At 52.5% G+C, this 12203-nt stretch overlaps 1 protein-coding gene across 1 annotated transcript in view; it reads right to left on the bottom strand.

Annotated features, from left to right (window-relative positions):
- LOC143997786 (KAT8 regulatory NSL complex subunit 1-like) overlaps nt 1–4745 on the bottom strand; it is a 68380-nt gene extending 63635 nt beyond the window's left edge. Inside the window, exon 1 of the mRNA XM_077493588.1 lies at nt 2911–4745. Within this exon, the coding sequence (XP_077349714.1) occupies nt 2911–4250 (1340 nt within the window). The 5' untranslated portion in view covers nt 4251–4745. The remainder of the gene's footprint in view (nt 1–2910) is intronic.
- Nucleotides 4746–12203: the final 7458 nt, after the last annotated feature.

Here is a 12203-nt window from a genome sequence, read left to right as displayed (position 1 = left end):
AAATCTCCCCGCCACGTCTGCTACACAAGTGAAATCTCCCCGCCACGTCTGCTACACAAGTGAAATCTCCCCGCCACGTCTGCTACACAAGTGAAATCTCCCCGCCACGTCTGCTACACAAGTGAAATCTCCCCGCCACGTCTGCTACACAAGTGAAATCTCCCCGCCACGTCTGCTACACAAGTGAAATCTCCCCGCCACGTCTGCTACACAAGTGAAATCTCCCCGCCACGTCTGCTACACAAGTGAAATCTCCCCGCCACGTCTGCTACACAAGTGAAATCTCCCCGCCACGTCTGCAACACAGAAAGGGAGGAGAAATCTCCCAAATGGGACACAAATGGTAAGAAAACTGACAGTGACTCTTCCCAACTTGTCTTTAGCAAACTTGAGCTCTTCATTAAAAAATAAAAAAAGTATAACTCCTAATGCGCCCCCCCCCCCCCCCCACCATCCACTCTGAGTCTCTGCTGCACTTAGCTGCTGGAGATGCCACCTCGCACCGCCCATGCCACCTGGCATAACGGGTCAGAACCCAGAAAACTTCACTAGGCAGGGCTGTGACCCATCATTATAGGAACAAGATGGCAGAAGAAGAACCCTCTCTGCTCCATCGAGTCTGCCCCATGTTTATAGATTTTTAATTTTCTTTGTAACCCCTTTTCCCTGCACCGCATTCAAAAAACGCATCACACTCGCGATCTGCAGCGGGCGTCAGCGTTACAAAGGCAGGTCACAAACGCAGTGCGTCAGACGGCGTGGTACAGAAGTGCCACGTGATCTGCTGGCTATACGTTTTTAAATGGCGCATGCGCTACTTTTTGTGCGGTCCGTCGTAATTTTAGCCCATTCAAATGAAGGGGCTGAAATCGCACTGCACTCAGACCGCATGTGAATCACGCGGGAACACACCACGCATTCATGGTGTGAACCGGCCCTGAATCCGAACACTGGTGGCGGATTCACTACAGGCTTGTTGTCACACAAGGGGGATCACTCTTCAGAGGGAGTTTGACAGGCAGGAGGCCGGCGTTAGGTTGCCTCCCCACCATCAGTTTTAAACATTATAAACTTGCAACACAATTGGACGCAGTTTCGGGTGAGTGGGTGCCGTGCGGCGGGCAGTACTGCCCACTCAGCGTGAATTGGAGTATCATTTTTTGTAAAGCTTCACAGCCCTTCCACGTGAACAGCCCCATTCGCTGCCTTTGCGGCATAAAGGGGGGAGTGGCTGTGACCACACCGTCCAATAAGAAACCATCCTGAGTCTTTAGAGTTTCATGACAGCTCCCCCAGAAAGGAGATCCTCATTGGTCAGCACAGTCACGTGGCTGTGCTGACCAATAAGACACTATCCCGAGCGCTCTCTGTTCCAGAAGGGTGTTCCCAGAAGGAGATTCTCATTGGTCAGTCACATGGCCGGGCTGACCAATAAAACTATCCTGAGCCTTTTATGTTCCAGGACAGCCTCCCAGAAAGGCATTCTCATTGGTCAGAGCAGTCACATGGCCGTGCTGACCAATAAGAAACTATCCTCCTGAGCCTTTTATATTCCAGGATGGTGTCCCCAGCAGGAGATTCTCATTGGTCAGCGCAGTCACATGGCCATGCTTGACCAATAAGAAACTGAGTCTTTTATACTCCAGGATGGTGTTGCCAGGACATTCTCATTGGCCAGCGCAGTCACACGGCTGTGATGACCAATAAAACTATCCCGAGCCTTCTCTGTTCCAGGATGGTGTCCCCAGAAGGAGATTCTCATTGGTCAGCGCAGTCACACGGCCGGCTGACCAATAAGAAACTATCCTGGGTCTTCCCAGTTTCATGACTGCTCCCCAGGAGGGAGATCCTCATTGTTCAGCAGTTTGTTCCTAGAAGTAGATTCTCATTGGTCAGCGGAGTCACATGGCCGGGCTGACCAATGAGAAAACCATCCTGAGCCTTCTCTGTTCCGGGAATGGTGTCCCCAGAAGGATATTCTCATTGGTCAGCGCAGTCACATGGCCGGGCTGACCAATAAGAAAACTATCCTGAGCCTTTAACGTTCCAGGACTGCCTCCCAGAAAGAAATTTTCATTGGTCAGTGCAGTCACATGGCTGTGCTGACCAATAAAACTACCCTGGGTCTTCCCAGTTTCATGACTGCTCCCCAGAAGCAGGGAGATCCTCATTGGTCAGCAGTCTGTTCCTAGAAGTAGATTCTCATTGGTCAGCGCAGTCACATGGCCGGGCTGACCAATAAGAAGCTATCCTGGGTCTTCTCGGTTTCATGACTGCTCCCCAGAAGGGAGATCCTCATTGGTCAGCAGTCACATGGCCATGCTGACCAATGAACAGCAGCCTTTGCCGACTTTATACTACAAAGCCTCCAGGTATGTGTAGTGAAGTTTTCAAGCATGCGGCCCAGTACAGCAGCCGGGGTAGGAGACAGGAGATGGCTTTTTCAGCAACAGGGAGGGGAGAGGGGGAGGGGGGTGTTAACAATAAGGCCTCATTAAGACGGCCACAGTGACCCGTGCATTCACATCAGTTGGAATGCAGCGGCTGCACGGACACAGTCGTTGCTCCCGCATGGGTGTGCATCTCGGAACTCCCACTATATGCGGCTATTCAGAGAAGCGACTGTGTCCATGCAGCGCCCCAACTGCCATGAATGGGACTGCCTGCGGGGGTGGGGTGGGTTGCATGAACACCTGTGCAGGTAAGCCCCGCCCTCCCACAGGCTACACATTGATACGTCCCGTGTGAACGTAGCCATAACAAGAAACAACGTTTGATAAAATCACTCACATGGCAGCCAATCAGCTTCTATCTTCAGCTTGTCCGGCTAAACTTGGAACGTGAAAGCTAGAAGCTGATTGGTTGCTGTGGTGTAGATAAATTCCCCCTATAAGGGGGGGCAGCACTCACCCCGGGGCTCGGCTCTGCTCCTCTGCCGCTCGCTCTTCCTCCAGACTCCCGGCTGACTCCTCCTCTTCTTCCTCATCCTCCTCTTCTTCACTCTCCCCGCCCGAGCTGCTCTCCGTGGCGTCCGAGTCGAACCCCCCCTGGGCCGCCCGCAGTCGGGCCGTGGAGCTGCACGCCAGCCGGTCCAGTTCTATGTGCGGGGACCCCGGCAGGCCGGCCGCCCCGCGCTCCGACAGAAGCTCCACCAATCCCGACAGCTGCTGCCGGACGTGCCGCTCCACCTGCTTGGCCTGGATCACCTGGAGCCTCCGGCACAGCCGGCGGGCCCGCACTCCCAGTTCCTGTTGGCGGCTGGACATCTGGGCCGCCCTCAAAGTGCACAGGACCCGGGGCCCCCGGGCGGTGTCCTGAGAATCCACGGGAGCGGAGTCCCGTTCGGTAGCCGGGGTCCCCGGTGCACCAGCCGATAACCCCTCCGCCCTCCCCGTAGAATCCAATGCCAAGTCTCGCCCAGCAAGGTGGCCCTTTGCGTTGCCCGCCGGGGCAATGTCCGTTCTCTCTCGGGGCTCCGGCCCAGCTTTACTCCTCTCTGGTGTGGCGAGGGGCCCCGGGGCGCCCCCGATCCTCCTCTCTGGGTGCTCCTGCGCACCGCCGTCCCTCTTCTCCCGGAGCTCCAGCCTGTTGTTCGGCCTCTCCGGGGCGGCGTCGGGCCCCATTGCAGCCCCCATTTTCCTCTCGTCTCTTAGCCTCTCTTGAGCGGTGGTGGGCCCCGGGGTACTCTCAGTCCTCCTCTCCCGGGGCCCCAGCAGTGCAGCGGTGGGCCCCGGCCCAACTTTCAGCCCCTGAGGTGTAGCGACGGGCCCCGGTGAGCACCCCGTCGCCCTCTCCCGGGGCCCCAACACAGCTTTCAGCCCCTGGGGGGTAGCGACGGGCCCCGGTACACTCCCGCTTCTCCTGTCCCGGGGCCCCGGCCCCTGAGGCGCCGCGACGGGCCCCGGCGAGCACCCCGTCGTCCTCTCCCGGGGCCCCAGCCCGACTTTCAGCCCTGATACGCCCTCGGTTCTCCGGTCCCGGGGCCCCGGTGCAGAATTCAGTCCTGTCAGGGGCCCCATGTCCTCTCTAGGCCCCCGCAGCGGCCTCCTCACCCCTCTCTTCAGGGGCCCCGGTGCCTCGTCCATCAGGGGCCCCCCCGGTTCATCCTCCTCCGCCCTCCCCCCTCCTCCGTTGAGTAGCAGCAGCCCGGTGCGGCCCCTCCAGGCCGGGGACGAGGAGGCGGTACCGAGTCGGATCCGGTGAGGAGCTTCCTGTGCGGCTCCGGTCAGCGCCGGGGCCATGTCCGCCATGCAGGAGGGGGGGGGCGGCGGGCGGCTCCTCCTCCCTCGCCTCACGGGGGTCCCGGGCTCTCCATGGCCCGCCCGGGGGGAGGCCAGCCGCAGCCGCGTTTTCTCGGTCGGGTTCGTCGCAGAGCGCCGCCGCCGGTCACGGCCTCCTCCTCCTCCCCACCCGGCCAGTCCGGGGAACAAAGCTCGCTTACTCCTCCCCCCGCCTCCTCCTCTGCAGGGGCGGCCATTGCGCGCTCACCCCGCCCGCCGCCATCTTGTGCCTGTCACCGCGCGCTCCGGAGCCTACCAACCGCCCGGAGACAGAGGGGGGGACGCTCCTTCTACCGCCCCCTCCTGCTGCTGCTTTATTCCTCCTTTGCTCCGCGGATAATAGCGCCTCGCCGTGCGACCGTAACCCGTCCGTCACTGTACGCCCAGGGGGTCCCTCAAATCCCGACCTTTCAACTCCCCCCCTCTCCGCCGCCGAATGGTACGGTCCGCCTTCTGTGAGGCGACGTTCCGCTTCCCAATTGCGCAGCTGGCTAATCTCCTCTTCCCGCCTCCCCCCCATCACTCCTCGCACAAGGCCCCGCCCCCCGCGCTGATTGGCCGCGCCGTGAACTCCTTTGTCTCCCCTCGCCTTGTTTTCTCCCTTCGTGTCGTCACGGAGGAGGACCCGCCTCCCCCCCCCCCCGCCCTTCATGTAGACGAGAGGGTTGGGGGTGATCGACGTCCGCGGCGACCAATCGGGATTGAGGGGGCTCGTTTCCCGCCTCTTTCCCTCAGGGTTGCTTCAGCTTGTGGTGTCAGGCGCAGGGAGCGCTCTCCCTCATGTGGCCGCCATGGCAGACGCTCCAAAAGGAGAAAAGATCGTTTTTATCATGTTTGTAAACTGATGTGGTAAAAGTCAACATAAAATAATATTTAATTAAATATAAGAAAATAAACTTTTTACACATGACCTGGGATCCTCAGAGCACTATGGGTTATCTGAGGAGAAGAAGGATCCTAACTTAGGATCCTGAGAGCACTATGGGTTATGTGAGGAGAAGAAGGATCCTCAGAGAACTATGGGTTATCTGAGGAGAAGGATACTGACCTAGGATCCTCAGAGCACTATGGGTTATCTAAAGAGCTGAAGGATACTTACCTAGGATCCTCAGAGCGCTATGGGTTATCTGAGGAGAAGGATACTTACCTAGGATCCTCAGGGCACTATGGGTTATCTAAAGAGCTGAAGGATACTTACCTAGGATCCTCAGAGCACTATGGGTTATCTGAAGGATACTTACCTAGGATCCTCAGAGCACTATGGGTTATCTGAGGAGAAGGATACTTACCTAGGATCCTCAGGGCACTATGGGTTATCTAAAGAGCTGAAGGATACTTACCTAGGATCCTCAGAGCACTATGGGTTATCTGAAGGATACTTACCTAGGATCCTCAGAGCACTATGGGTTATCTGAAGAGCTGAAGGATACTTACCTAGGATCCTCAGAGCGCTATGGGTTATCTGAGGAGAAGAAGGATCCTCAGAGCACTATGGATTAGCTGAAGGATACTTACCTAGGATCCTCAGGGCACTATGGGTTATCTAAAGAGCTGAAGGATACTTACCTAGGATCCTCAGAGCACTATGGGTTATCTGAAGGATACTTACCTAGGATCCTCAGAGCACTATGGATTATCTGAAGAGCTGAAGGATACTTACCTAGGATCCTCAGAGCGCTATGGGTTATCTAAGGAGAAGAAGGATCCTCACCTAGGATCCTCAGAGCACTATGGATTAGCTGAAGGATACTTACCTAGGATCCTCAGAGCACTATGGGTTATCTGAAGAGCTGAAGGATACTTACCTAGGATCCTCAGAGCACTATCATAGCTCCCAACTGTCCCCGATTTTGAGGGACTGTCCCTGATTTCCATCAATGTCCCTCATTTTGGTCTGATCTATATAGATGTATATAAAATGCACTTTTTATCTATCAAAAAGTGTTTTCCAGCACTAAACCTTTCATCTGATTTTCTAAATTGCTTCATTTGTAAATTCCAAAAGCCAATATAAAGGAATAGTAGTGGTAAAAAAAAAGCACTTGTGTATTTAACTAACCTTTTTTTTTTGTACAATTCTCCTTTAAGGGGGTGTGGCAAGGGGTGTGTCCTATGCCTGCATTATTTTGCTGATAGATGTCCCTCATTCCCATCCCAAAAAATTGGGAGGTATGGCTCTATGACGGCTTTCACACCAAATAAACACCGATAATTTTAGCAGCGCTTTACCGTCTGATTTGCAGCGCATTTCGGCCGCTAGCGGGGTGTTAAAACCACTTGCAACACAGCGCTGCCCCATTGATTTCAATGGGGAGCAGCGGTGGAGGAATGGTGAGTTCACTACTCCAAAGAAGCTGCTGGCAGGACTTTTCCTGATGTCCTGCCAGCGTACCACTCCAGTCTAAAAGACTGGAGTGAATGGAGCAGCAGTTTGAGGGCGGATTGCAGGCGCTATTTCTAACGCTATAGCACCTGCAAAACGCCCTCGGTGTGAAATGGGTCTATGGGTTATCTGAGGAGAAGAAGAATCCCCACCTAGGATCCTCAGAGCAATATGGGTTATCTAAAGAGCTGAAGAATACTTACCTAGGATCCTCAGAGCACTATGGGTTATCTAAAGAGCTGAAGGATACTTACCTAGGATCCTCACAGCACTATGGGTTTTCTGAGGAGAAGAAGGATCCTCACCTAGGATCCTCAGAGCACTATGGGTTATCTGAAGAGCTGAAGGATACTTACCTATGATCCTCAGAGCAATATGGGTTATCTGAGGAGAAGAAGGATCCTCACCTAGGATCATCAGAGCACTATGGGTTATCTAAAGAGCTGAAGGATACTTACCTAGGATCCTCACAGCACTATGGGTTTTGTGAGGAGAAGAAGGATCCTCACCTAGGATCCTCAGAGCACTATGGGTTATCTGAAGAGCTGAAGGATACTTACCTATGATCCTCAGAGCAATATGGGTTATCTGAGGAGAAGGATCCTCACCTAGGATACTCAGAGCACTATGGGTTACCTGAAGAGCGGAAGGATCCTCACCTAGGATACTCAGAGCACTATGGGTTACCTGAAGAGCGGAAGGATCCTCACCTAGGATACTCAGACCACTATGGGTTACCTGAAGAGCGGAAGGATCCTCACCTAGGATACTCAGAGCACTATGGGTTACCTGAAGAGCGGAGGGATCCTCACCTAGGATACTCAAAGCACTATGGGTTACCTGAAGAGCAGAAGGATCATCACTTAGGATACTCAGCACTATGGGTTACGTGAGGAGCAGAGGGATCCTCAGAGCACTATGGGTTACCTGAAGAGCAGAAGGATCCTTACCTAGGATCCTCAGAACACTTTGGGTTACCTGAAGAGCAGAAGGATCATCACTTAGGATCCTCTGAGAACTACAGGTTACCTGCGCAGCAGAGGGATCCTCAGAGGACTATCTATGGGTTACCTGAAGAGCAGAAGGATCTTCACCTAGGATCCTCAGAGCACTATGAGTTACCTGAAGAGCAGAAGAATCCTCACCTAGGATCCTCAGAGCACTATGGGTTACCTGAGGAGCAGAATGATCCTCAACTAGGATCCTCAGAGCACTATGGGTTACCTGAGGAGCAGAATGATCCTCAACTAGGATCCCCAGAGCACTATGGGTTACCTGAGGAGCAGAAGGATCCTAACCTAGGATCCTCAGAGCACTATGGGTTACCTGAACAGCAAAAGGCATTCACCTTCATTGTGACTGGGCTCCATTCACAAAAAAAATGTTTTTATTATATGTTTGTAAACTGTTGTGTTATAAATTAACATAAAATAATACAGAACTAATAAATATATAAAAATTAACTTTTTACACAAATGGCCTATGATCCTCAAAGCACTACAGGCTACCTGATGAGCAGAAGGATCCTCACCCAGGATCCTTAGAACACTACGGGTTACCAGAGGAACAGAATCCTAGGTGATCCTTGCTCATCTAGGATCCTTGGAGCACTACAGGTTAACTGAAATGCAGAAGAGTCCTCACCTAGGATCCTCAGAGCACAATGGGTTATGAAGGATCCTCACCTAGGATCCTCAGAGCACTATGGGTTACCAGAACAGCAGAAGTATCCTCACCCAGGATTCTCAGAGCACTGTGAGTTACCTGAAGAGCAGAAGAATCCTCACCTAGGATCCTCAGAGCACTATGGGTTACCTGAGGAGCAGAAGGATCCTCAGAGCAATAGAGGTTACCCGAAGAGCAGAGGGATTGCCGCCTAGGATCCTTAGAGCACTACAGGTTACCTGAAGAGCAAAAGGATCCTCAGAGCAGTACAGGTTACTGGAAGAGCAGATGGATCCTCACCCAGGATCCTCAGAGCACTACGAGTTACCTGAAGAGCAGAAGGTTCCTCACCTAGGATCCTCAGAACACTATGGGTTACCTGAAGAGAGAGCAGAAGGATCATCACCTAGGATCCTCAGAGCACTGCGAGTTACCTGAAGAGCAGAAGGATCCTCACCTAGGATCCTCAGAACTCTATGGGTTACCTGAAGAGATGAAGGATCATCACCTAGGATCCTCAGAGCACTACGAGTTACTTGAAGAGCAGAAGTATCCTCACCTAGGATCCTCAGAGCACTATGAGTTACGGGAAGAGCAGAAGTATCCTTACCTAGGATCCTCAGAGCACTATGGGTTATCTGAGGAGCAGAGAGATCCTCAGAACACTATGAGTTAACTGCTTATTAGTGAATTATAGACAAACATTTGAAAAACGCTGTGCAGTAGCTTACTGCATACTTGGATGCGGTAAGATACTACTTTGTGAATGGAGCCACCGCCATAGTAGTACTAATGGGTTTGAGGGGGTTTACACTGGAAGTGATCCAGCGGCTGTGCAACCACCGGGTCGCTTCCACAACCCCCGTTATTGCCAGTTCACCATCCCCCTTTCCCTCCATGCCCCTGTGATGTTTCCCAGGCTCTGCACGTCCATAAATGGAAAAGAGACCAACATGGCAGGTGCCCTGACCCCTACTCCTGTCCCCTACACCTTGTTTTCAGTCATAACCCCTGAACTCTGTGTTGTTTACTTCTGAACCCTGCACGCTGCTTTACATACATCTGACCTCTTCACCCTGTACTCAGTCATGACCCCTGAACTCTGTTATTTACTACTGACCCCTGCACTCTGCTTTACATGTCCTGACCTCTTCCCACTGTACTCAGTCATGACTCCTAAGATCTGTGTTTTATACTCCTGACCCCTGCACCCTGCTTTACATACTCCTGAACCCTGTACTTAGTCATGACCCCTAAGTTCTGTGTTATTTAATTTTGACCCCTGCACCCTGCTTTACATACTACTGACCCCTTTACCCTGTACTCAGTCATGACCCCTAAACTCTGTGTTATTTACTCCTGATCCCTGCACCCTGTTTTACTTACGACTGACCCCTGCACTGGGTTTTACATACTCCTGACCCCTGTGACATGTTTTTAGTCTTGACCCCTAAACTGTTATTTACTCCTGACCCCTGCACCCTGCTTTACATAGTCTTGACCCCTGCACCCTGTACTCAGCCATGACCCCTAAGATCTGTGTTTTATACTCCTGACCCCTGTGACATGTTTTTAGTCATGACCCCTAAACTGTGTTATTTACTCCTGACCCCTGCACCCTGCTTTACATAGTCCTGACCCCTGCACCCTGTACTCAGCCATGACCCCTAAGATCTGTGTTTTATACTCCTGACCCCTGCACCCTGTACTCAGTCATGTGACCCCTAAGTTCTGTGTTATTTAATCCTGACCCCTGCACCCTGCTTTACATTCTCCTGACCCCCGCACCCTGTACTCAGTCATGACCCCCAAGATCTGTGTTTTATACTCCTGTGCCCTGTACTCAGTCATGTCCCCTAAACTCAGTGTTATTTACTCCTGATCCCTGCACCCTGTTATACTTACTTCTGACCCCTGCACTGGGTTTTACTTATTCCTGACCCCTGCAGCGTATTTTCAGTCATGACCCCTAAACTCTGTGTTATTTAATTCTGACCCCTGCACCCCGCTTTATATACTCTTGACCCCTGCATCTTGTACTCAGTCATGACCCCTAAGTTCTGTGTTATTTAATTCTGATCCCTGAACCCCGCTTTACATACTCCTGACCCCTGCACCTTGTACTCAGTCATGACCCACTAAGATCTGTGTTTTATACTCCTGACCCCTGCAGCCTGTTTTACATACGCCTGACCCCTGCACCTTGCACTCAATCACGACCCCTAAGATCTGTACTTTATACTCCTGACCCCAGCACCTTGTACTCAGTCATAACCCATGAACTCTGTTATTTACTGCTGACAACTGCACCCTGCTTTACATACTCCTGAGACCTGCACCCTGTACACAGTCATGACCCCTAAGATCTGTGTTTTATACTCCTGACCCCTGCACCCTGTTTTACATACTCCTGACCCCTGCACCGTGTTTTCAGCCATGACCCCTAAACATGTATTTGCATTGAAAGTATAGCTAAAGGCAGAACATTTTTTCTTAGTTTTGCATGGAGTGGAGAGGGATTAGACCCCCGGTCAGTTTTTATTATGGGCTGTGGCCCCCATTAGGGGAGATTCCCCCTCTCTATTTGTCCCCTGTACCATCATCACTGAAAGTGAAAGAAAATCCCACATTTTGGGGTGTCCCCAGAAAAGTCACAGAGGGGAAACCTTAATGGGGACGCGGATGGTGGAAACAAACCTGACAGGGGATATAACCCTCCCCAATGGGGACGCAGGCGGTGAAAAAAAACCTGACAGGGGATATAACCCTCCCCAATGGGGACGCAGGCGGTGAAAAAAAACCTGACAGGGGATATAACCCTCCCCAATGGGGACGCAGGCGGTGAAAAAAAACCTGACAGGGGATATAACCCTCCCCAATGGGGACACAGGCGGTGGAAACAAACCTGACAGGGGATATAACCCTCCCCAATGGGGACATAGACGGTGGAAACAATCCTGACAGGGGATATAACCCTCCCCAATGGGGACGCAGGTGGTGGAAACAAACCTGACAGGGGATATAACCCTCCCCAATGGGGACATAGACGGTGGAAACAATCCTGACAGGGGATATAACCCTCCCCAATGGGGACGTAGACGGTGGAAACAAACCTGACAGGGGATATAACCCTCCCCAATGGGGACGCAGGTGGTGGAAACAAACCTGACAGGGGATATAACCCTCCCCAATGGGGACGCGGGTGGTGGAAACAAACCTGACAGGGGATATAACCCTCCCCAATGGGGACGTAGACGGTGGAAACAATCCTGACAGGGGATATAACCCTCCCCAATGGGGACGTAGACGGTGGAAACAAACCTGACAGGGGATATAACACGCCACAATGGGGACGTAGGTGGTGGAAACAAACCTGACAGGGGATATAACCCTCCCCAATGGGGACATAGACGGTGGAAACAAACCTGACAGGGGATATAACCCTCCCCAATGGGGACATAGACGGTGGAAACAAACCTGACAGGGGATATAACACGCCACAATGGGGACGTAGGTGGTGGAAACAAACCTGACAGGGGATATAACCCTCCCCAATGGGGACATAGACGGTGGAAACAAACCTGACAGGGGATATAACACGCCACAATGGGGACGTAGGTGGTGGAAACAAACCTGACAGGGGATATAACCCTCCCCAATGGGGACGCAGGTGGTGGAAACAAACCTGACAGGGGATATAACCCTCCCCAATGGGGACATAGACGGTGGAAACAATCCTGACAGGGGATATAACCCTCCCCAATGGGGACGTAGACGGTGGAAACAAACCTGACAGGGGATATAACCCTCCCCAATGGGGACGCAGGTGGTGGAAACAAACCTGACAGGGGATATAACCCTCCCCAATGGGGACG

The sequence above is a fragment of the Lithobates pipiens genome, unplaced genomic scaffold (genome assembly GCF_037356315.1).
Source record: "Lithobates pipiens isolate NorthernLeopardFrog02 unplaced genomic scaffold, aLitPip1_a1.2 Scaffold_19, whole genome shotgun sequence".
NCBI lineage: Eukaryota > Metazoa > Chordata > Amphibia > Anura > Ranidae > Lithobates > Lithobates pipiens.
This window is presented reverse-complemented; position numbering and strand designations above follow the sequence as displayed.